This window comes from Larus michahellis, chromosome 4 (genome assembly GCF_964199755.1).
Source record: "Larus michahellis chromosome 4, bLarMic1.1, whole genome shotgun sequence".
Lineage (NCBI taxonomy): Eukaryota > Metazoa > Chordata > Aves > Charadriiformes > Laridae > Larus > Larus michahellis.
In genome coordinates, this window is record NC_133899.1 from 54,440,846 (window position 1) to 54,467,401 (window position 26,556).

At 45.2% G+C, this 26,556-nt stretch overlaps 1 protein-coding gene across 5 annotated transcripts in view; it reads right to left on the minus strand.

Annotated features, from left to right (window-relative positions):
• The window catches only part of TMEM229B (transmembrane protein 229B), a 39,875-nt gene extending 15,585 nt beyond the window's left edge, over positions 1-24,290 (minus strand). Inside the window, exons 1-3 of one of the 5 annotated variants that reach the window (XM_074584889.1) lie at positions 16,149-16,264; positions 13,708-13,826; positions 10,889-11,058 (exon numbers count right to left, since the gene is read on the minus strand). In XM_074584889.1, the coding sequence (XP_074440990.1) occupies positions 10,889-11,058; positions 13,708-13,818 (281 nt within the window). In that variant the 5' untranslated portion in view covers positions 13,819-13,826; positions 16,149-16,264. Of the gene's footprint in view, positions 1-10,888; positions 11,059-13,707; positions 13,827-16,148; positions 16,433-22,002; positions 22,198-24,155 lie in introns of those variants that run through there. The other 4 variants (XR_012586725.1, XR_012586724.1, XM_074584890.1 and 1 more) reach the window with 4 other exon arrangements.
• Positions 24,291-26,556: the final 2,266 nt, after the last annotated feature.

Genomic DNA, 26,556 nt, shown 5'->3' on the forward strand with positions numbered 1-26,556 from the left:
CATGGAATTTAACTGCATCATGTTAATACCACCTACTTGCTAAACACCTAAAAAAGGAATTAAGCTCCCACCTTAGAAAAGAAAATCCTTAAGAACTGCTAACTCTAATCCTAAACTCAGCAAGGATGTAAAAATACTACTCACCTCTTCACTCCTATCAGCTGTCAATCTGCACAGAAGACATTTTCCACTCTCAGCTGCAGAAAGATGGCACAGTCGCAAAAGGTCAAAGCACAATGATAAAAGATACTTGAATTCAAGTCCACACACACAGCTACCGCAGTAGAAGGCAAAATTCTCCAAGCAATTTTCTTGCTTGGTTCTAAAAATTACTACCATATTTGTGTTGGCTTCTCTAGGACCCAAAGTGAGACAAAACACAAAAAGAGAGGAAAAGCTGACAAGAATTAATTTGGGGTAGCCTTGCAAGAACCTTGCCTTGCGAACAGAAGATGGATCTAAAAGAAGTAGGATTGGAAGACCCTGGAGTATTTGTAGAGTAGAGGGAAACAAGGAAGAACACACAAGTAAAGTTGTAAGTTATTAGTAGCTGAAGCCTTGTAGGGGGAAGATATCAGGGAAGTAATTTCATCACTGTCTCTTAATCATTAACTTCACCTAAGCAGATAATAATGAAGATCTATAGATTTCCACAGCTACTACAGTGACAAGATAACATGTGGATACATTTTCCATTCTCCTTCTGGCTACCAACCCCAAATTAACGGAATCCTTCAAACCAGCCTGGCTGGGAACCTTAATGGGGCTACAAAATAACCTGGAAAAGCGATGCTATTTTCCTCTCATTGTTGAGCTGCTGAGCAATCGCTGAGAAGAGGTAGCACTCGGGTATGAACAAGACATTTAAGTCAGAAGACATGGGGAAGGCACATAAAAGTCTTTCAATGGCCAAACAGGGCAACAGACAAAAGACTTACGAAAGTTACATTGGAGCAGTTTAGGCATATCATCTTCCTGCACCAGCGCTTGTAGAATTGGTGCAGCTGGAACAAAGAATCAGAGTTTGCTCAGTGGCAAAATTAACCTGGCAGTACAGATCCATGCTTGGCTTAGGAAAGATGTGCCCTTCACAAGTCCTGCTTGGAAGCTGAGTTGCTTGAACACAGAAGAATGGGGAGACTAAGAGGAAGATGGTGGGTTATGGAACAAAAGTCTGCTCTAGGATGAAGAATGAAAAATAATCTTGAGAGCACTGGGAGAAAAATTAAGATTATGACTCTTGACTGCATATGCTATCAGAGAGCTAACAAAAACTCAGCAATAAAAAGTGCCAAGGTAAGTCAAGACTGCTTCTCTACCAGTTTCTTGCCGCAGATGACTCTGCTTAGAAGGCTACATTAGTAACAGCTTCTCTGGACAAGCAACTGTGTCCAGTTCTGGGCTCCCCGGTTCAAGAGGGACAGGGAACTGCTGGAGAGGGTACAGCAAAGGGCTACCAAGATGATTAGGGGACTGAACACCTCTCTTATGAAGAAAGGCTGAGGGATCTGGGTCTCTTCAGTCTGGAAAAAAAGACAGCTGAGGGGGGATCTTATCAATGCTTATAAATACTTAAAGGGTGGATGTCAGGAGGATGGGGCCAGGCTCTTCTCAGTGGTGCCCGGTGACAGGACAAGAGGTAACGGGCACAAACTTGAGCATCGGAAGTTCCACCTAAACATGAGAAGGAACTTCTTTACTTCGAGGGTGGCAGAGCACTGGAACGGGCTGCCTAGAGAGGTGGTGGAGTCTCTGTCTCTGGAGACATTCAAAACCCTCCTGGACGCGTTCCTGTGCAACCTGCTCTAGGTGACCCAGAGGTCCCTTCCAACCCTCCCATTCTGTGATTCTTGATACAATACACAATTTTAGTTTTTCCTAAAAGTAAGTTCTACTCTGCTCTGCAGGCAGGAGTTCACAGTGCTTGTCTAGTTCAGCACTACCTCCTCTCCGAAGTCAAGCAGCTGCTGCATGCAGAAAGAAGAGAAAATAACTGAATATAGCCAGACTATCTGCACTGACTCATTTTGCCCTTACAAAAAAGGGAAGGCAACTACTTTAAAACCTGTCTCCACTAACCTGGCACTGCAGTGGGGATGGCTGTCATTTGACTAGCACCCTGACGGAATGATCAGCAGCAGGAAGGGTCTCCTGCCTATCATCTCCAGCAGTCTCAGCCCTGGACTAGCAGCACATGTCACTGGCTGAAGGCTCCAAATGCATCTGTCTGTCCCAAATGATAACACCATAGATGAAACTGAACATCCTGCCTTTCTAAAGTAGAATTTAATTAAGACAACTTAATTTCTTACATCTTCAATTGTGTCAGACTACTTCACAGTAAGACACCTATTTGCTTAATATTACTACTAGAAGAAGTGGCCATGTGCCAGCAAATCAAAGTACCATAGGCCTGTACATGGAAAGACAGCCTGTGCCTCAAAGAATGTGTCATACAATGTCATCTTTCTTGCTGGCCACTGCTGCAGAAGTAAGATCTAGAAACCAGAATCCTATTTATTCTGTTTTTCAGGCTTCAAAATGAAAATGTTACAAAGCACACATAGCTCTTGTTTTTTCTAACATACATTTGTTTAATTCCTGATGATTGACAAAACATCCTCATAATCCAGACACAGTACTAAATGGTTCAGGTCCTTGGCCATCTCAGAAGAGAGACAAGACATCAGTTGAGTCTTGATTCTTTCACTTGCCTCTGGAAGCTGTTCCTTCCAGAACAGGTAACTCATGTTGATGCACAACACAAAGTTCATCTTCTCAGTGTCAGGGCTTCTCTTTCATTTACAGACGCATAAATGTCCCTCTGGACAGTCCAGACAGTACCTGTCACCAGCCTTGAATTCCCCTTAGATAAGTGTTTGTGATGGTCACATAGGGGCCTCAGGAACATGTGGGGACACAAGTGCAAAGGAGAAGGAGCTGGTGTCCCAGTAGCTCTGTCCATCCGGGGTTGAGATGAGCACAATCTCTCCCCGCTCCTGGGCTCCAGAAGCAAAATGTGAGAATTAGAGCCACTGCAGACCCAGACTGTGTTTTCAGTAACTTTGATCTTACTACTTTGGTCAGATCAGAGACAGAAACCTGGTACTGAACTTCAAACAGCTTCAAGCCCCAAGATGGCCTGAGTATCTGAAACTTATTGCCCCCCCTTCACCACTCTGCAACATCAGCTGACCCAGCAAAATGTATTACCTCTCCTTAGAAAACCATACTGCACTTGATCTTTAAAGAGAAGGAAATGCTGAGCTGAACATACGTCACCTGGTTCTCAGAAGAGGCTTATTTTTGAAGTCTCATGGCAGCCTAGCTGCCAAATCCTACGATATGCGGGACACTCCCAACTGCAGCAGCAGAAGAGATGCTATCTACCAGGCCATGTACTACAAAGCCATTTATACCAGATGGAAACGTATAAGAGGAAGTGGTAAGATCACGACTTCTCATCCATGAAGTTCATTCTTAACACCTCCCATAATTAGTTTTTCTTTTTGTCAAGTACCAAGTCTCCACTAACTTCTGTCAACTTGTCAGAGGAAGCTTACTGCACACTGCACCTGGTCGGAAGGACTCAGTTTCCCCCTGGGGCCTGGCAAGCACAACCAGAAAAGAAAACAACCGCGTCTGCGCCATCCTTTGCAGCACAGAGGCCAGGCTGCCATCCTGGGATCTCATGCAGCAGTAGAGGCCTTTTAATGGAAGGCAATTCAGCTGGCTTCTTTCCATTGAACTGTAACCTAAAGCTTTATGCAGCTACCATGTAATTATCCTTTTGTATTTAGACAGAATGGCCTTGGCCAGGGGTGACAAGAGCGTCCTGCCCAGTTAACGACTGGCCACAGAGCTCCCAAACAGGGCAGGGCTTTCCCAGGGTCACGCTGTTTTCTGCCAGGGACTTTCTGCCCAGCTCTTTATTTGCACTGCCCTTAACTCCTGACTTATGTTTTCAGCTTTTATTTTGCCATCTCCTGAAGATAAAAGTTTAAAGATATACTTTAAACAACTGCTTGTTATTTTAGGAGGCACAGTTGTGAGTTAGGCAGTGAGAAGAAGATCCCTCCTTTGGGCAGGCACTGAGCTCTCGTTGACTGAAACGCACCTCTGACAGGGCCTTGTTCTTTGAGATTCAGCCTTTAGCAATCTGCCTTACACTATTACTGCAACATGACACCATTCTAACAAATTAATTATTTGCATGGTTTTACTAGCTTTACGATTCCATATAAACATTTCTCTCCACACACGCAGAGGCCCAAACTCATTCATGAATTTCAGGCACTGAACAAAGGTACCTTCGTTACAAGCTTTGTCTCTGCAGACTCCTATTTGTAGTTAACTAGAGCCTGTGAAGGTAGCTAAAGATGGACACATCCTGGAGACAAAAGTGGAGTTTGATCATTCCTGATGCTACCATTCCTGCATCTTTCCAGTACCTACTTAAAAGTGCTTACAGCACGTACAACACTGATTTATCCACCTCAGTTATATACCCGAGGTTAAACAGGGTAATTTCAGGTCTTATCAAACAAGAAGATTTTTTTCTTTATCTTGTTTTCCTTCTGGGCAACAATAGGTACCTCATGCCTCTGGGCAAAGGGCCAGCTGAACAAAAATGCCAGTTCTCATCTGTGTGTTGGGAACTGTCTTGTGATAAGACTAGAAAAGAATCCCTCAGTTGTAAGTAAAATGGTTTGATGTTGTTAACACTGGCCACCAAAAAAAAAAACCCCTCTCCAAAAACCCCAAACCCTACATTCTTTTTAAACCATCTTTAAAATCTGCTCAACCAATAGAGCATCAGGTGACCCACAGCAAATGGAACCAGAGAGGCACCATATGTTAACTTGTCCCTGCTTATGTAAAACGCTTAAGAGCTGTCATTTTCATGCCTGAATCATGCATCTACTATCAACAGTCCTGGAGGCACACATTCTGGTCAGCTTGTCCATTCCTTTCTAGAGGTACACAAACCTGCAGCACGTAAGGACTTCTATGACAGTTACTAGGTATCTAAGCAATATACTGTTGGTAAGATAAGTAAGAATTTAAGTTTTTATCTCCCACCACGAGTAAAACAACCTAAATATGCTTGCATTATATAACTGGTCTTGATACATCCAACAAACCTGTCACATTACACATATGCTAAACAGCACTACTTCCAGTACTTTGCACAACAGTTCATAGCAATGCCAAGGTGTTCTAAACAGGTATCATGACATTTTTCAAGTGTGCTCTTTGTGCACAGGTCTGTACTAACTTAGAACCTATATATGTATAATGCAGCTAACCAACTTCCTTCACTGTATCTTCATTGTCTCTCAGAGTTCCCACAGCTGTAAAGACATACAAAGTTAACTCAAATGCTACATATGCAAAAATTAACTTTTAAATGAATGTGCCTCAGTCAAGGCAGTCATACATGGGTGGAGCACAGATACAAGTTGTTCTAGCAGTGCACATCTGTTCCTGAAAAGAACTAAAGGGTGACTTCTGCTATCTCATGCTGATAATAGTTGCTTGGGTATTTCTTACTTTATGCCTAAATCATTCTTCTGAGTTACCTGCACTTGGATACTTTGACAGCAGAGTATGACGTACTAAGTTTTGCACTGCATCCACGACATTGACAGATCTTCCTTCCTTCTCCAACTGGGCCTACAATGATCAGTTTATAAGCATAGGGAGCACCTTCTGATGCCTAGAAGTGGCCCCCATTCAGCAGTCTTCCCTCACCATCTTCCCTGATGGAGCTACAGTGTGTGGCTAATAGCCAACTCGGGAACTGGACTGGACATCAGAGGATGCTGCCAAAAAGTGAAGCTCTTTTGCAGAGCTGCATGAAGGCTTAGCACTTAAAAAGCAGGGGATGGTGGAGATCACCCCAACACCTCTCATTCCTGGGAGTACTAAAACCAAAATCCTATCTAGAATACAGTAGCTTTCTCAGAGCAATTCTAAAAGGTGCTGAGATTCCTACAACAAAGCATGAAAAGAAAATGAGAGAAGCGAGTAGCAGCCAGGACTCAGATAGAGAAGCAAAAGGACCTTCCTAAGTCAGTGCCGAGGTTGATACATGGATGGGGTTGTTGAGCAGCTGTGCTGCCTCATGAAGCAATATGCAAACTGATGCAAGTCTTGTAGTGAACTATGCTGGCCCTAAGAGAGACAAGAGGGGCCAAATAGTGCAGCACACAAACACAGAACTGTTGAAACCTCCACTTTATTACCAGGTTTGCTATAATCTGCAACATGACCTTGGATGAGTCACTCCACCTCCCTGTGCCTCTGGCTGCCATCTGGCTAATTAGACTGAACTATTTGTTGCGAGGGCTGCATCTAACTACAAATTAGTTTGGCAGGTAGCACAATTGGTTATCAATACTGCCAAAAGCAGTCTAGCAAAACTGGAATACAGAGAGCAACTGTGGCCAGTCACTTGCAGAAGCGCCAGGTTCAGACAGAGTCAAAGAGGCTGCACAAGTAGGTGGCTCTCAGCACTGGCCTCATTTGCGCAGTCATCGGTGTCACATATGGTTTGCCAAGTTTACCAAAGCATTTCCTTCAGGAGCCTGAAGGTGTATCTCTAAGCCAACTACAAGCATTTGTATTTAACAGCATACACAATAAGCTTCTCTGTACAGCACTTACAAGTGAGTAATTAAAGGAAGTATTACTGCAGTAGAGCCACTCATTAGCAACCTAATTAGCCTTCTGAAAATAATTAACATTCCTTTCTATAAAGGGAACAGATGACCCATTACATCCATTAGACAAGCAAAACAAATAACAAAGGTAAGGGATATTTTGTTCAGAGAGACAGCAAAAGAAGCATCCAGCAGCAGTACCAGTAAAAAGGAGGAATACAAGGCACAAATGCCCATGACTCACAAAGACTGGACTATGCAGATGGGTGTGTAGGACTGGTACGCGGCTGCCTGATGCATGCATCTAGCATTCACACTGAGCACCTTCCTTCCACTGATAATCCATCAGCTGAGATGCTGAAAAATTCTGCATTCCAACTTATTTTGAAAGCCAGATTTAAAGGCTCTCATATTCAACCACTCACAGTCACAAACTGCTCTCTCCATATGCAAAAACTCCCCAAAGGTCTTACGTTTTGACTATTACAACACTCTCAAAATGCCCATTAAAATAAAGCATGATTTAATGTCACATGCAGCCCATTTCTGTGGCCCAGAAGAACAAGCGAGGTGACAGCTATGAACAGCATGAAGTAGACCTCTCCAAGTTTTGCAGGGTGGTATTCTGATCGGTTAGCATGCCTGAAAGTGTTAGGTATAGATTTCTTGATCGGTGCATGTTTGAAAACACCGTGGATGAGCAGAGTGTCACAGGCATCAGTGTTGTGGGATGTGTGTGTATGTACAGACGAGAGAAAGCAAAGGATACAGGTCAACATATCACTGCCTGGTGGAACAAGAACCGTGGCATTATGACAGTTTGATGCACTGTTTCAGTGCAGCACAGCAGATAAAGGAGAATTAAGCCATGATGAAGCTGAACTTCCCAATATCCACATATTCAGGTAACACAGCAAGCATAACAAATCATGAACATGCAGTTGCATTTTCAGCCATTTCCATGTTTGATGTACATTTACATTTCCCTGGCAGGAGAACTGAATACTCATAGCCTTCAAGTGTGATTGCAGTGAGGGCGAAGCTCAGCCGTACAAAAGCTTCCACAGCTACATCACTATGGAAACCACAAATCCACCTCCTGCTCTGTTTGTCTACTTCTTTCGCTGATTAAAAACAGGAAAGTATTCTTCCAGTTTATCGTTTTCTCACTGCTGTCAAGACCACAGGAGGACAAACACGTTTTACCTGCTTCAGGGCAAACCCTTTCTTCCTCAAGAGCCCCCTTTGTGAAACCTGCCCCGCCTCTCAACCCAGCTGGGCAATCTTCCCCCTAGGATGCTTCCACTACTTTCAGTGAGGACTCAAACACAGTCTGGGATTTTATCTAAGCCTCCACAGCTTCCCTAGGCTTCTGGACTAGGACAACTCCAAAGGTAGCTCACTCTAGGCCAAATCCAGCTAGCTGGCACAATGAGAAGCTGAAAACTGTTCTGGACACAAGTCTTGTCTTGACTGAAATATCATTCACTTCCTTTCCTCAAAGCTCTTTAAAAACAATTGAAGTGCTCTCAAAACGGGGTAAGGCACATTACAAGACAGCTGTAAATGCAAGGGTTAAACTTTTGCTGTAAGAAGCCCATCAATTCTGCAGCAGTTACTAGTTACAGCTAGCTTTTCCCACACTAAGAATCTGAGTATCTCTCAGCAAAAGCCTAATAGCCAAGAGCAACTCTGGAAGATTTAGAAGGAAAATGGCTAAAAATGCTCAGAGGTCTGCAATATGGCATGCATGATGCAGCCTGGCTATGTGAAATGGCTAAAGGAATCTTCATACCAACCAGCAGGAGGGAAAAAGCAAGAAAAAGAAAGAGTAAAAACCCCTCCACATCCAAGTATGTGCATTTTATGCTGTGGAACAGCCTCTGAACAAACCTTCAGCAGCGCCTTCTCCCACACTGAGCACCTCTTACCTGAGCTCAGAGCAATTCATGGAGGAAAATTTAGTCTCTGAGGCTTCATAAGTCCTCAGTGCCTCTCAACTTCCAGCTGCCAGTTGACAACCATTACATAGACAAATGCCCACTAGTAAGTAAGTTGAGAAAAACTATGTATTTCACAAATGTTTCCAAATAGCCATTTAAATACACTCCTCATACGATCCCGGAGAGGACTGTATGGCGCTCTGCATGGAGAGAAAATCCTGCCTGTGCTCAGGGAACTTTTAGAAGATGTCACTTTGGCTCCTCAGCAAGACAGAGCTAGGAACAAACTGACACAGTATAAGTTCTCTTACAAAACTCAAAGCAATGCTACACAAAACGTGCAGCCCCCCCACCTCCCTTTTGCAAAATGGGCCAGAGCAGTCAGTGCTTCCCTCTTGGTCCTAACTCACTGCTCTCACCTCACAGCCAATTCCAGGCTGGCACTACCAGATGCGTCCCAGTTTCATTGGTATTACAAGAGTTTCTACCAACAGCCCACAGGAAGATCAAAGGTTACTTCTGTGTCTTCGAGGACATCAGAACAACAATGCACAAGGAGTTTTCATGGAGGACAAGCTGAGCGGAGTGGCAATCACAGTCTGCAGGGTCGTGTCCCCCTGGTTTTGGAAGCAGATCTGTCTGCATCTCCAGCAGACAGTATCCTGAACAGCCTGAGTGGATGGAACATACAGGAGGCACTGGAGGAATGAATAATTCAAAGTCTTGTTCTGCTGCCAATGGATCTATGTTTTCTTGTGCCCATACAGCACTCAGTTTTTGTTTTAACAGAAATAGGAGACGTCTGCGCTTTCTTTGATGCTTCTTGAGGGCAGGTGATAAGCAGCATTTGCTCTACTCACAGCAATAGTACCATACACCAGAGCGCTTGCCAGACACGGCTTTCTTCAGAAGTACTCATGGCTGCATTGTTGACAAAACGGATGGACTCATTCCAAGGCTCAGTCCATCACCAGCAGCCTTGCCGGGAAGCGGCTGACACTTGCTTTGTCATAACCTTGCAGCACTGGTCTGGACTTTACCGCTCAGTATATGACACTTTTTGACTAACTGAAGCCCTGTATTCAGCTACACAATGAGCAGGATCAGTCAGGGCTCGAAGCCACAGCTGACCCTGCTCATCCAAACTGTTAGCATTGCCATAATTAAGTCTACTGCTTTCCTTCAGCAGCCGACTGGGTCTGCTCCCCAGCCTCAGTGAGGGACAGGGGTCTATCAGAGCAAGAATACCTACAAGAGTGGGACAACGGAATACACTAGCATAGGATCTCTTGAGCACTACCACTAAGAGAGGGCAATGAGACCCCTGAGACAGGATGGACAGAGAGAGAAAGGTGATACATAGATCTGAATTTTATATATGTAGCACCTACATATTCAAAGCAAGTTCCCAGTTAGAGATAAAGTACTGTGCACGACCTACCCATGAAACCTTACCCACCCCAGGGAAAACAATACTGTAGCCTGAACTGCTGCAAGCTGTATCAGAGCACCTGAGCTTAACCTCCTGTTAGGGCACCACACCACACACTGCACACACACGGAGCGCTCTGAAGAAGCTGCAGGGTCTGGCGATTGTCGTTCTGGTCCCACAAGGTCCAGCCCATCTAACAGGATCAATATAAAGTTTCACTCCAGGATATAAATCACCCTTCCAATTTGATAGTATTTTACATCCACTCAGCAAGTGTAACAGACTGCCATAGATAAAGGAGAGTGAGCAAGATGAGCCTAAGAAGATGAGTAGAGTAACACACCGGTGAATCAGATGCAGAGACTGCGCTGCCTGCTACGGCCAGGAATAGATTCTTCATCATCCAACTCACACCTGTGTTTTTATCACCGGAGACAGCAACCCTCCGCACTTTACCTACTGCTCTGGTTTAGCTCTGAGATACTGTTCCACTGTCCTGATTGTTTTAACTACCTAAGGTTATCAGAGTGTGAGGTTTTAAAGAGACAATAACACTGTAATAAGTTTGGCAATGTAAAGTACGAGCAATCAGAACAACGTGACTCAAAGCAGGCAGAAATTAAGGTCGACATGTGCAAATGGCGATCTTTCTTACACTTCCAGAAAGCAACTTGCAGTTTGAACCGATGGAAATAAATAACTTCACATCTTGACCATCCTTTATACACTCTACATATTTAAATTTCGAAGGTCACATCTACAATGCAGTCAGCTCTCTACTCAGAGAACTGCTCTGGCTTTCTGGTCTATGAGTGCACCCCCATTGGTTTTACCCTCCAGCCCCTTACCTTTTCTGGGGAGGAATCCTGGAGCTCTCCTGCTTTTTGGTCAGCTCCTCGTTCACAGCATCCGCAGGTCCACCAGGTTGCCTCCAGCAGGTCCACACTGTTTCAGACACCAGCAGTTTTCGGATCAGGTGCTTGCGACCAACAGCTAATACACCAACCAGAGAGCCTTCCTAAACCAAAGAAGTATACAGTTTAACCTTAATGAAGTGCAGTGCAAGAAAGGCTTTAAACACCGAAAGAGCTATATGTATGAATAGCTTAGCTCCAGTACATTGGGCCCTGGAAGACCTGACTTCTTCAGAGCCCCAGGTGTGCGCCTGTACCTGCCCCTCGCCCAGGGCGGCCACCCAGCAGCTGCCTCTCCTCTGGTGAGGCTGAGCCTTTTGACTCTTCACTGTCCTTCTGGATCCCAGCCACAGCAAACACACAGAGCAACTTCATTGGAGCCAGTGACCAAAGGTTCCTCACTGCTACCATCTCAGCCGAGGGCTTGGTTAACCCTTGAAGGGTCTACCAGGAAGTGCTTTATTTCTGTTTTCCTGGCTGATCCTCCAATTTTTGAAGTAAGTCCCACTGGTGACTCCTTTTCATGCCCATCTTCCCCCTCCTAATGTTGCCTCCCTATCTCCTCCACCTCCTCTGCTCCTTGCTTCTCCAATCATCATATTTCTCCTCTTCTCCCATCCCCATTCCAGGACAGAGAGTGGCCTTCATGCAAGCAAGTCCTTGCCACTGTCACCCACCCGCCACCCCAGCCCATTCCTGGGGGCACCGGCGCCGCCTCTTCCCCCAGCTCTGGTGACCTGACTGTCTTTCACCTCCGTGTTGGGCTTGGGCAGCATGGCTGCATGACCTGAGCAAGCAGAGCCCATCCGCTTGGGCTATACTTCTCCTTTTCTTTGAGCACTGACATTTAGGATGCCATGCTCCCGATTTGCACAGAAGTCGCACCTCGAGCTGCCAGCTCCAACACACAAATATCTAACATCGTACTCGTATCAGCCTCACAGATCGTACACTCCGAGGGCTTGTCTATACACAGCATTTTTTCTGGATTAGCTGCATGTGAAGAAGTTACAGAGCAAGAACATTTACGTGTCAGACTGTGTAACAAATGGGATCTTCACGTTATTCTAATGAATCAGAGCACCAAAGTCCAACAGGAATTCAAGAGACATGTTTCCCTAAAAAAAAAACCAATCAACCTACACTGTTTTTATTTAGGTAACACTGAACAACAAAAACACTCCAATTAAAAATCCAGATTAAATAACTAATCCTCACCCAACAAAACCTTCCCACCAAGATTAACGGAGTGATGAATAGCATAAAACCTCTAATTAAATCAATGTAACATGGGCATTATAGAGACACATTTAGCACCTTCTGCCTGTGCACTGAGGCTTGCATCTACTTTGGAGTCTCTTTCTATTGAGAGAAATAATTTAACAGCTAAGTATTTGTACATCAAATTGGGAAAGAATTTGGTTGTTATCTAGCTCTGGTATAAATTATTCTAAAATTTATGTTCCTAAAAATTATTTGCATGTGTTCTATTTTCATCGTATGTCTTTTGTCACAGTTGGGTATAGGTTTCTACTGAAGTATTTATCAGACACATGCAAACAAAATTTTAAAAAGTGCTTCCCTAGAATCACAACACTGAGAACCCTTCTTTCATAGTCATATCTATAATTTGATTTGTAAAAGAGCGAGGAACAAACCCACACAAAACAAGCAACTGCAACGCACTCACGACTTCTTCAACGCACCAATATGAACATTACAAAAGGCTTCAAGCCAACCTAACTCTAGGTCAACACAGTCACGCAAAATTCAGCCCCTTCCCTGGCACCAGCACTCACCACCCATGGGGCATTACAGCAAGCGAGTCCAAGGAACTCGTCAGCCATTTTAATGCTACCCCAAAAAAGTCTGTTGCTTCTCAGCCATAACACCTTCCCAATATGGCTCACCCGCAACCACCCAGCAGGAAGAAGCTCCTTTTTCACAAAAATCTTCATTTCTGTGAACTCCAAGTGCTGGAGAAACCCTTCCTTTAGTTACACCTGTACCTACACTTGAAAGGAAGCATTGAAGAAACCCTTCATTAGCAAAGACTATGTCATAACATACATGAGCAGAGAGGTAGAGCTGAAGATAACGGTTTGCCCTTAGAGCTCATACAATTAATACAACGCTTAAGTTGTTCAGAAAAGGGGATTTGTTTTTTCTTTTGTAGATAAATGAACTTTCTGTGTTGAAATACTAATGATTAAAAACTTTGTAGTAGGGAAAAAACAAACAAAAAACCCAAAACAGTGGTGTGACCATTCAACTGCATAACAGAAACAGTTAAAAAAATATAAAATCCACTATTAGGCGAGACTCAGGCTTCCCTGACACTGCTGTGAAACAGCACTTGTTCATGCTTTGAACATTCCTCTAACAGAGACGCCAACATTCCTGATGTCAGCAGGTTGGGGACCACATGTTACCATAATTTAGCAGTAGCACTCATCAAACGAGAATACAAAAAACAAGCAAACAAAAAGGAAAGCAAATTCCTGACCAGAAACTGGTTACTTGTGCGTTCCTTCAACTATTTTAGTACTTACGCTTCTTCATGATTTCCAAAGTGCTCCAAAAAAGAAAGCCCAGATCCGTGCATCTATCTGGTGATAAACTGACCTACCAACTGAGTCACAATACTGTTTGGTAACTTATCTGGGATTCTCCTGGGAAGAAAGTGACAAATTTGGAAAGACAAAGCAAGCACCTGTCTTCTCAGAAACTCACCCTGCTCTGGTAGGACTTACACTGAGGGTGATGCAGATTTCACTTTCAACCGAAGACCCGACATGCCTTGACCTGCTGCCTTCTGATGAGGGTTTTTGAACCTGCACACAGACCAGCTGGGATTTGAACATCTCTGAACCTGGTAGACAGAGTACAAAACACGGTAGGTGTGGCTGAATTTCCTTCCCAGAAGGACTGAATTACCTCTGAGAGATACCTAGGGCATGCATTGCTATGCAGTCCCCACCTCCTGAAAAGCACCTTTCTCTGGAACAACAACAAAATTGCAAAAACAGCCCTGTAAGGCAACAACTTACAGCTACCTGAGGAAAATAAATTCTCTCCAAGGCTCAGTTCATCCTTCCCCAGATATCTCTAGGTTGGTCCCCTGTCTCTACTGAAAGCTTCTGGCAAAGCCTGGAGAAGCACATTAGACCTCCAGAGTTTCAGATTTCTTTTAAAAGCCATGCCACCACCCAGTAGCTGAAGAGGCTTGGGCAGATGCCCACACCCCCACGCAACTACAGTATCTGCAAATGCTTCTGTGGCCATTTATCGCCAAAAGCAGAAATGCATTGAGAATAACTGCCAAGAGTCTTTGTTTTTTGTTGTTGTTATCCTGCAATCTGTCTTTTAACAAAAAAAAAAATCCACCACAAAAAAGGCAACAAAAAACAAAACAAAACTCAGGTTTCAAACAAACACACAATCAAATTCCCTCGTGCTGCTAGATCTGTCTTGTATTATTAGACTCTCACCTACTTTTTCTCCATGTACACTCTTCCCTGCTTATGTTTCTTCCACTCTGATCCTGCTAAGTCAGCTGGCTTTACATTCATGCACTACCACGTCTCTCAACATTTTGGGGCCAACTGGCCACAGCGAGGGCTTAAGATTTCTCACAGCTTGCCACATATCCCTGTCATCTACCTTTTAACATACTCTCCTGTCCATTTTCTTATTTTTCATGTCCCAAGGATGAGCAATGGACTACTTTCTGTGAGCTGGTGAACCACCAAAGACCCACATGGCTTTTTTCTTATATACATTTATATATACTTCATTACTCTTAAGAGCTCATCTAACATTTTTTTTCTGTTGATTTCAGGTTCTGTGAATACATTTATCTGAAACTGGGGTTAAATCTGACCTTGCAATATGGCAGGTTAAGCAGGAGGTGAGTTAAAAAGGAGCAACTCTTACAAAACTCCACCTACACTTACTTGATGAAGAAGTACAGAACACATGTTACATCATGAAAGCAAACTCATTGGCTTTTTGGTAACTGAAGGCAGGGTACTGTTGCCTAGCAACTTATCTGATTACCATTTTTTCAAGTATCACATGCACACTTAGATATGTTGCATAATAACGTCTCACTTTTATGCTGCCTAACCCAATGGAAAAAAAAAAAAGGGGGGGGAAGCTACCAAAATTAATACCTTTAGCCTCTTTCCTGGCAAAAGAGAAAGTACAAGATAGTAGCTCAAAACCCGGCCGAAACGTTATTATTCCTGAATTTTATTCCTGCCTTTTTCTGGGTTGCTGAATGTGCTTATACAAGCATTTTATTTTATCTACTTGTCTGCAAAATGACACTAATAATACCAGCCTCACAGAGACACACTGAAAATTCATTAAGAACAGAGAGATTCTCAGATGAAAGATGCACTGGAAGTGCTGGTGTTAGCACTTACAGCTTTTTAGTACTCCAAATGCTGCTAAGCTCTGTCCAAAGTATAGCAAATTTTAATCGTTGTCATGACATTGTCCAGTCCTTGTTTCTCAAACACGCATCTCAAACCACGAAAACTACATTTCTCCCATCAGATCGTGACACCTTCCTGCCTTCTATATCTGATATAAAGCTGGGATAAGAAAAAAGAAAACAAAAAAGCACACACACACAAGGTAGCGTACCCCAACTTGAAATTGGAGCACAAAGCATTATTGCAGTGCTTGGAGCTTGTACCATGAAAATCAGAAGCGAATCAGAACGTGTGCATACATGACATTTTTAGAAAGCAACATGCTGTACTTATTGATCTGATCTTTGAAAAACTAATTACGCTCTAGCTAATCTATGAAAGAATTAAGCGTTTAGCTGCCTTTGTGGTGAGCAGTAACACCTGATAATAAGAGCATTAAACTGCGGCATTGTTTCGAAAGGATATAATTATCTAAGAGGATCAGTTGACTTTCTGCACATCCACAAGTTATATGCTAATATAACATAACAGACTGCCTACTTTATATATGCACCTGAGTCTTCCATTGCACGGAACGTCCTCAGCTGCCCAGGGCAGTCCTAATAACCGTGCTAGCCTCTGTCAGCTGAAGTGACCGAAGCTGATGTTTTGGAAACTTGGTATCTCATCTCCATGGTAAAGTATTAACCAGCAAAGGAAAACTGAAAGCAACAACAGACAAGCTCTATATTGCTAAGGAATCATGACATTACCTTCACGGTGGTTCCTCTCTTCCTGGTGGACATTAGAGCATTTTTATGAACTGCGCTCTACATCCTGCAGCTCTTGTGCAAGACCACTTCCAATTAAAAGCTTAATTGCAAGATCTGCCTTGGAAAGAGCTGCTGGATCAAAATAAACCAAATCACATGGTATCTATCATGCCACTAGGGGAAACTATATACACATCTTGAAAACACCAGAAATCACAAAAAGAAATAACTCTTCCTCTCTAGAACTTACTGGAAGCATCCTTACCATAAACCTCTGCTGACACAAAATACAAAGAAAATACGTGGGCCAAAGTGTGCGCTGTGGATTAGGCAAGCCCAGCTTGGCTAGGTCGGTGAGCAGGAGAGGAAAACAGCCACATATACCAGTATCTGTCATCAGGCACTCCCTACAGTAAGCAGCAAGAAGCCACTCTACTTAGAGCTCTGTATAGACACAGTTCCAGCCCAGACTTCTCAGCCCACATCAGGCTGGTGGAGCCAAATGAGTTTGACTGTCTTCAGGGTGAAAAACACACACAACAGACTCCCCATCCCCAAAAGGCACTTAACAGTACACACAGCACTACGCCACAGCTACCCATGCTAAAGAGAAAGCTTCCTCCTTCAGAAATACTTCGTCATCTCCTTCAGGCTCCCAGCAGCGTCAAGGAGAACGTGACAGAAATGTGCTTTGCAGAATTCCTTCATACAGGCTACCTTCAGTATACGGCGCACCTGACAGCAAAGATCCAGCAACGAAGGAGTCAAAGAGCAGCTTTACCACTCTCTGCTATCAACACTTACCTAATGACTACTAATGCTTGGATCTTATGCAATGAAGGCAAGGCAGCAAGCATTTGTGGTAGGGAAGATTCCCCCCCAGTCATCTAATCCAGCTTTGACAGAAGCCTCTGCGGGCGGGGGAGTTTTGAAATACGGTTGCAGCAAACTCTCGTGCACTGACACTAATAAAAATCCAGAACAAAAGAAAGGGTAACATAAACCACTTCTGTCTTTTATACAATGATTAGACACCTCTGAACTAGGAACCAATAGGTGTTCTCATTCAGATGTGCCTACAAACAAATCTCTAAAGAAGTCTCGCTTTTATTCAGCCTCTAAGGATGTGTTAAAGAGCAGCACGCACCTGCAAATACAGGTCTTTTACACTTGTTTTAGCTGGACCGCGAGGTGCACAGGCTCTGGCTCGCACTAGACATTATTGGGTGTATCATTTACAACCGGGAATGTAGCGCTCTGACTAACCAGAAAGAGCACGTTGTTCCCAATTGGCACAGATGTTGGTAATCAGCTCCTGCAGAGCCAAAGCCTTTGCCCAGTCTGGCTTGCTTTCAGGGTTCTTTTCTGGTTGCCTGCACAACCACCTTACCTAGGAGCTCAGAAACCATCTGGGCACTCCTGCCTCATGTACCATCACAGAAAGGTGAAAAGCAGACCAGTTTATTTCTGACGGTACAAGGCAACCCAGCCCCCCGCTCCCCCACCCAGTATGTATTGAGCCTGCAGAGCTAAAAGCAAGCAACATGGTCAGGAGATAAAGTCACCAGAGAACACTACAATACATCCAGGAAGCAGATATGAGAAGGGGATCATTTACGAACCCACACCAGTGAGCCACAGGCAGATAATACCTTTTATGTTGGAAGACATTAGCTAGCTAGATGATCAATCTTCTTTCAGAAGTAAGGAAAAATACCACACTTCACCTTTCACAACAGGCAGATTTTACTTTGAAAGAGAACTCACACTTTTACTGTTCAACTTCATGTCTTTCACTCCAGATCCAACCCAGGACCACCTTTGTTGGACACTGCTTCATTTGCAGCCATTCAGGAACAAACAACAGAAGAGACCGCATAGAAGTTTGCTCAGATGCCATTTCCCCACCTGCAGGACATGGCTCTGGCATTTGAAAGCTTACCAAGATATTGCAACTGCCGATGGAGGCGGGCAGTGCTTCCCACAAAAGAAAAGTGAGGAGTGGGAGCAGAGGCTTTTCCTGCCTCCTGCTGGCAAACAATTTCTCTAAGTAATTGACCCATTTTCTACAGAATAATTAGCCCTAGGGAATGAAGCACCACTGCCCTTTAATTAGTCATGTTGTTACCTCTCCTGTCTTACCATGTAATAACAGGCTGCCTGAGACTCAAAAAAGAAATAAAACAAAACAACACAACAACTTAATTTAATTTTCTCAAACGTGGCATTTATTAAAGCCAATCCAGAAACAAAGAATCCTAAAATACAATTGGCAACAATAAAGTTTCCCATTACTTCTATGATTTCATCATCAGAACAAGCAGGTCTTATTCATGCCACTACGCTTTAAACCTCCTCAATATATTAGGCTTTGCTTTTTTTAGGAGCTTTTTCAGGATAATTTCCCTTCATCTTCCATGAGGAAAACCTTCCTTCTGCTGTCAGAAAGTTTAAGAACAGAAAGGACTTGGTTGGACTTGATGATCTTAAAGGTCTTTTCCAACCTAAACGATTCCATGATTCTATGACTCTCTGCCTAAAATCTAGGCAAATCTCTTGCATATCACAATTTATTAAAATTTCATGCAGTTTCTTGCAAGAGAGCTCAGTAACTTGGATAAGGACAGAAGTCCTTTAGTCTGAAGAGATTAGACTTGCATATCGCAAACAAGGAGCACAAGAAATCACACCACAGCCAGCACGGCAACTCCAAAACTGGCACAGGACTGTTCAAATGAGTCTCATACAGATGACCCTTAGTGACCAATCCCACGCTGCAGAGGAAAGAGAAAACCTACAAAATCTGGCCCCAGACTCTATGGTAAGTACAATTCCGAGGACACAAACAAGACTTGCCATCAAAGCACGTGATGACAGCAAAAAAAATGTGTCGTTTTCCCCCAGGAAGAGTGCATAGTCACCTCACCATTTCCCCCACTCCTCCCAGATGACCTCCTTCTTTCTGGCATGCTCAGCCCTGGATTGTGGCTCATTGCTAATGCTTCAGAGGAAGGCAAGAACTAAATTCATCGCGCTAATTATGCCACGAGAGGAAATACCCTTCCTGGACACAATGCAGTCACTGCCAGCAACCCTGAAGCACTTGAGCAGCGTAAAATAATTGTCTTAACCAAAAGTATAGGTATTACAGGCACATTTAGGGCACTGCAAAACAACTCCTCATCTCCAGAGCTCTTGATGTGTGGGAACAAGTAGATCCACAAATTACAAGGCCAAAGGGATCCCTACATCTTCACTCCTTAGGACTTCTCCAAGATGCTGAATTAAAGTATAGATTGTAAAAAGCTATCTCAATTTAAAGACTCCAAAGGCTGTTGAGTCCATCACCTTACCCAAAAACCTCTTCCCATCTTACATTCAAAGTCAGGAACCTGTATCTCCCTTCAAGGTTAAGTTTGCCTTTCACTGCTCGGCACCACATCACGTTATGACATCGTCAGCGAAACCGCAGAGTCCTTACTATCAGGTGCCATTTCCATATGTATGCAGAGACCAACCCCCATGTCAATAAGCAACCCACAACTCTTGTTTTAGCCCTCCCCTTGACCATTTTCTGTAAACTGCCATGAGATCTTGCCACAAGAATGCCAAAGTTTGAACTCCCAATGAAGCAGCTCGTGTTCTGCCTCCACCGTCATGCCCAGCAATCCTGACCAAGGCTACGGACCTGCTACCAGAGCAGCAAGGAGACGTTACACAGTCACAAGCAGTACTACCTCAACACCTGCTTGCCCCTCTGTTTCCCTTCCACCAGGCTGCACTACTTCCTCTTTTAATATGCCTGTGGTCAGAGGATCTCAAAATGTTTCACAGACATTGAATAAGATGCTTGTAACACTTCTGCTGACGTTTGTTTAGGAAGCTACTATAAGCTGCTATTAGCTAAACTAAACGATTTGGAGTTAACTCTTGTGTTTCACATCTACCTGTGAAATGCCACCTTTCTGTACCTGTTTCCCATTCTACAAGCAGGGGGACACCCATGTTCTTCAGTGGGAATCTCAACGCAGAACTATGACATTTGCAGACATATGCACAAAGCTTCTCAGGGAGAAAATACCTACTTTCAAATTAAGCGAACAATCTTTATTTATCCACAGTAACAAGCTGTTGTCACCCCACACAGAAAAACTGACATCCCTGCATGGAAGAGGTCATACCTTCTCACTGGGACTAGGCGCTGGGATTCAGGAAGGACCCTTCAGGATGTGTCGTGGGCATCAGAGTCCCTTACAGTCTTCCTACAGGGCTTTCCTCAGTGCTGGCTGAAAGCGGCTACAGGCATTAACAATTCTATGTCAGTAAGTCTTCCTTCTCTGTTTCCAGATAATTTTATGTTAGTTTTTCTTTTCAGGTCTTCCTGTTTACCACCAAAGAGCAGCTAGCCCCATCTCTAACTGATGCAGTACATATATCACTGCATTTGCATTCCTGGAAACCACAGAACAGAGCTCTTTAGGGACTCTGTTCTTCTTGCAAATCCCCAACACGCACAGCTCTAGCGGGCACGGAGTTGTTACCACCTCACCTGCAAAAAAATCCAGCTCCTGCAGGGACTGCTTTTGCCTCAGAATTAAGAGGGAAGCAGAACAAGCCTGTCAAATAAATGATGTCATAGAACAATATGAAATACTTCATCTGACAGAGTTTCACTGCTTCTGCTATGTAATTAGGAGTCTTAACGAGTTTGTACCTCCCTGGTAGCTTGGGACCAGCAATGCCAAAAGCTCTCTAGGAAGTCCCAGCGTAGATGAGAGGGACGGGCCAGCATCCCTGCTCCTAAGCATCCTAGAGACAATTTTCAAAACCCTAGTACAAAGAATGGGGGACAGACGGAATCAGATTTTTCCATTTTGCCAAAATTCAGCTATTCTGAATATTTTTCCATACCAAAAATGGAACAAGAGCAAACATCTTGAGACTAATTTAAACTAAAAAAAAAAAAAAAAGAAAATAAAACCAGAAAAACCCCTCTCATTTTCAGCTGATTGTAATATCCGGGTCCCTGACCTCCGAGCATTACACACATGAGTAATTCACAAGGTTGCAGAAAAGTCACTGAAAGGCTCACAGCCAGCCCCCACCGCCTAATTCTGCGCTGCAAACGCCGGGCTGCTTCACATCTATTTCTCCTTTCCTGGAATAAAGTTTTAGTGAAATCAACACAAAAAGAAAAGATGCTTCAAAACACTTCCTTTTTGTCACAAAAAAAAAAAAAAAAAAGAAGGGGGCACTTCTCAGTGAAAAGCAGCTCCAATTTCAACAACTCTTCCACCTCGCTCCCCCCCCCCGGCGCCTCCCAGCCGGGCGGGGGGCTCCCGAGCAAAACCCCGAGGGGCGGCGGGGCGCGGGCCGGCGCCCCGGGGGACGCCGCTGCCTCAGGCCGCGCCAGTCGGCCCCTCTCCCCGGGAGGGGGCGACACCCCGCGCCCGGGTCCCCCGGCCCCCGCTGGCGGGCGGGGAGGCTGGCGCTCCGCCGCCCGGCCACCGCCGCCCGCCTTTGTCTCGTTCAGGCCGGCGCCCGCCCCGGCTTCCCCGAGCGACGCCCGCCCGGCGGGAAGAACAGCCGCAGCCCCGGCGGAGGCGGCTCGGCCCTCCTGCCGCCAGAAAGCGAAACCAACGGCGCCGGGCGCCGGTCCCCGCCTTCCGCCCCGGGCAGCGCATCCCCTGCCGCCGCTGCTCGGCTGCGGGGAGGCCGCCGCGGGCGCCGCGCACCTACCGGCGGGGCGGGCGGGGCGGCGATGGGCCGCGGGCAGGTGCCGGTGCCGCGGCTCGGCCGTCGTCGTGTTCCCCCCCCTTCGCCCTCCCGGCCGAACCGCGGCTCATCGCCTCACCGGGGTCCATGGGTGCCCTGCGGCCGGCGGCGGGAGGTGAAGTGTGCCAGTGACACTCGCCCGTAGTATGGATGCGGTTGCAATCTGCACATGCTCGCTTCCGACAGCCGGTCTGCCCCGCCACCTTCCCTTAACTCTTTCCCTGCTGCCCCGCACTGCCTCCCCAAAGACGGGGCGGCAGCGGCCCGGCCCCCCACAGCCTCCTCCCGCGGAGGGGCGGCCGGTTTGCTCGGTCGGCAGCCGGGAAGGGGAGAAGAGTGACCGGCCAGGTGGTTCCCCCCGAGGCCTGCCGGGACCGGTGCGGGGGAGAGAGCCTAAACACAGCGGGGGTGGAGGTCCCTTCCCGGTGAACCGGACCCTGCCGGTGTGTGCTCAGGTGAGTGGCGGGAACACCCTGTTCAAAAAGCGCCCAAAAGCCCGGAGTGTTTGCTCTGGCAAGGCTTCTTGGCTGGTGAGCCCGCGTTACGGGTTCTTCAAATTTACTCTTCCAAAGAAATCCGTAACAAAAACAAATAAAAAAACCTGAGCAGTTAAGGGATGTAACCCCCTTGCGCCCGTTGTTGAACCTGGATGCTGACAGGACATCCCTGCAGTGCCGAAAATCAAACACAGTTATCAAAGGAAATATTTGTCTGCAGCTTCACTGTTAAAAAAGTGAAACGTAATCTCTACAAGAAGTGTTTTCCACCCAGAAGGATCTCTTCAGATGCAGAGAGTTGCCCAAGGAAGAGGAGTAAGAAAATAAAGCATAGGTAGTAAAATAAATAAAAAAAGTTTCTACATTAACTCCTCAGCAGCATGACAGCACGGGCTAAAAATGCTTTTCTTGTAGGATTAGAAATCAGGAGACTGCAATCCTGAACCAGAGTTCACGAGCAAACAAATGACCCCTCTGTACCTCTGGCTTCCCTCTGGAACATGGAAGTAACAGCAGGTCCCTGCAATAAGGATTAATTAGCTAGTTAATGCCTCTGAAGTGCCTTATAGTCTTCAGAGAGAAGTGAGGGAGATTTTTAGTTTTGTTCCTTTACAGAGAGAGAAAGCAAAATATTGTGGGGTAAAACGGTAACCTCAAGTGACACAAACTCAGAAGTGGCAGTAGATCCTGAACCCAGGTACCTGCGTTTAAGCAACTCCCTCTTTCCTAATTAGCTCCTGACTCTGGGCTCTGCTCTGCCCTTCCCAGGCCTCTGATGCAGTCTACCTTTTTTTTCTCACAGGCACCAGATTTCCTGGTTGCTCCTGCCTTCCATAGTACCAGAAATGATGAGCTAATGTTTTTAGCAGAGTAAGGATGTTTTTGTGACCTCTGTCCAATGACTCAGCATTTCAGATATCAATAATAAATGGTCCCAATGATGAGGCAACATCAGATTCGTGCGGGCCCCACAGCAATTATAATGAAGGGTTCTCAAGATGTCTGGCCACAGTGACTCTCTCAAAGGCAAGTATTCTCTGGAGAAGCGGCTCCCTCTGCCCCAAAACTGCGGGGCCAGCAGATGCTGCACGCTCAAAAAACGCAGCAGCTTTGCATAGCTCTGCGTAACCCAGGAGTGCCCGGGTCGCTGGTTGGCGTCCCCTCAGTGTACAGCCCGCTGTGGCTGCTCCGAGGATGCCACAATGCAGCAAACCAGCCTGTCACCGAGTCACCTGATTGCACAATCGCACTGCGAGAGCTGGAGTACCAGAAAGATGGAGCATTTTAAAGGGGAAATGGAGAATAACACACAGCTAGCCCTGCCTCAGCAGCTGAGCTGTGCAAGCTAGGACAGCGCTGCGCGTGCTGGTGACCTCAAGCTGGATGGAAAAAAAAACCCGATTGTTTTATATATATTTCAACAGAGCTGAGAAGGAAAATGCTAAGACAGCTAAGGCATCTTTGGTGTTCTAAGAAGCACCTTTAAAATACCGTATCGGATTAGGCAGCTACAGAGGACAGCAGCCTAATGCAGTCTTATGTATCTATTGTGAAATAGCATCCTTTAGAAAGTACTGAGGACTGTGCTAGAGACACAGTCGAGAGAGAGCGTGAGAGAGATCATTTCACAGTATGAGACAGCATGAACATTTCACAGCATGACAGGAGAGAATGCCTTACAAGGAGCAGAGGAAAGGTCAAAGAGAAAGGAAGAAGAGAGCTAAGAGATACTCACCTACAAGGAGGAGAAATCAACAGCCAGAGATGGACTGGAAAAAATGGGAAGCACATGTAGGGAATACATAAATCTGTATTCTCCTGCCTAGTCACAGCAAGCAGTGAGAGGAAGGAGGAGGTGAGGAGAAAGGAGAGGGCTCCCAGAATGAGAAGGGAGGAAGGAGGAGGCAGCGAGACAGGGGTGAGGGGAATGAAGACAAACACTGTATTGTGCTGAGGGGACAGGCAGGAGGGAGAAATGTCAGAGCAAGCACCTGGTGGTGGTGGTGCTGTACACCCGAGAGCTTGTTCAGCTCTCCCCAGCTGCATTAGCTGGTCCAGAAAAGCTGTTATTTTTCTGTCCAGCCTTGTTTCTTCCAGCCTGAGCTATTAACAGAAGAGAAAAAAAATGAAGTTGAGATTATAATATGGTGAAAGCGGTAGTAGGATGAACTTCAGGGACAAAGGAGAAGGGATTTCTAGAACTGCCCTCTGGTCAGGCATTCACCAGGAGGCTTGTGCTCTCCCAGGCCTGGTGCCAGGAGTGAACACCATTCTCTGCAGAGCATCCAGGCTTGGACACAGGAAGCTGGTTCCAAGATGAAAAGAGTTTGCAGCGACCTAAGTGTGCTCTAGCCCCTCTGCAGCCACTTCTAAACAGGCACAGGAGATGCAGCTGATCTTATTAATGATCTCATAATCCCATCATGCATGTGTTGCCTTTATCTGGAATAACGCAGATCAGGTATAACACCTGATCTAGTTCCTCTATATGTGTGCCCAAAGTCAGCTCCGATATCGCTGCACCATCCTGTCTGGTTCTGGAAGGATTTATTCATTTGGGTGCAGCCTCACACCTGACTGTACGGAAACATCTTGGAAAGTAGCATAATCATATTTGCTTGCTATTATACTCTTGTATCTGGGCACAGTGAGGAGTGCAGAGTAGCAATACCCAAGCTGGTTCCTCAGTCATCCATTTTGTGTCTGGCAGAGCTTATTCCCATGCCGTAATTTCTGTTTTATTTATGGCACAATTGTTACACTGAAAGAAGAATGACTTATTTCTTCAGGAACTCTTTAATGTGGTCATTACACTGATACCTGAATGCATCACAAATATGCCCCCAGTGAGGTAAGATCTCACTCTGGAGACTGGGGTTTGAAGCTCAGACATGTTACAGTTAAGAGGACTCATAAATTTGAGATTCATAGCATCTCTTTTTCCCCAGAGAATTTAGTTTTATATGGCTCCTTATATTTACATTCCAGTTATGGATGCTCATCCAGCCCCAGTCTAGAAAAAGGAGGACCTGGAAAATCAAGAATCTGCATTAGTCATACCACTTTAGTCCAAGTGACTTGTCTGACATTGCTTAGGAACTAATGAGGAATGGGATCCAGCTTTCCAGAGCAGGGTTTAACTGCCTGGCTCATTAAATCACCCTTACCCTAATTTCCTGCTTCGCTCTCTACATGCTAACGGGTTCTGCAACAAATGAAGTGGGAATCTCACATTATAACACTCCCTGTTCTCCACCCAGCCCTGGTTCAGCCTGATTCCAGCCAGCCAGTGCATGGAAGAAGACATCTATTGTAGAAACATTCATCACAATTGTTTAAAACCTCTCAAGCTGCAGTCAGGGTTTTCCCCTCCTTGGGGAAGTTCGGCTTTTTCTCTCCTGTTTGCCTGAGGAGGTTCTGCAACTGGAAATTGTGAATTTCATCTCCCTGGATGTCTAGAATAGAGAGGAGATGCTCTGTGTTTATTTAATAAGCACCTCACAGATGTATATCCAAAACACAGGCTTGTCTGTCAGGAAACTGAGGAACAAAGAGAAATCTTGAAGCTTTCAAAGAAATTAAAGATCGAACTAATTTATTTTTTTTTCTTCGGAGGGAGCCCCCAGTCACTGTGGTGACAAATGTTCTTCAAATCCCTGAAGTAGGAAGTGCATTTTGAAGAATACCACAAATCACATTCTGTCTCAGATCAGCTTGCATAGGTCTTCATGCAATAACAGGGAAATTGCTTCCTTTGTCTCTTTTTCTTTTTGGTGAGGGTAGAAAAAATAAAAGCCATGGGTTTTCACTGCCTTCACTCATTCATTGAGTTTACTGAAGAAAACATGAAGGAAATTTTCAAACGTAATTCTTTCAAGCTGGAGGGGCCTCCCTGGCCTGATGGGTTCCTCTCTTCATTCGCTTGTAGCAGGGGCTTCCCTGCCCCCCCCCCCCCCCGTAGGCTCTATCAAAATACATTTGGGTTCTTTTTATGGCTTCAGACACTAACGCTATATTCATCACTCCTGACAAAGTGCTTGATTACCAAAGGGACTGAGGCAGGAGTAAGGTCCATGCAGGTTCTTATCTCTGCCCAAAATTTAATCCCTCTAAACTTTAGTTCGTTTATCCGTGCA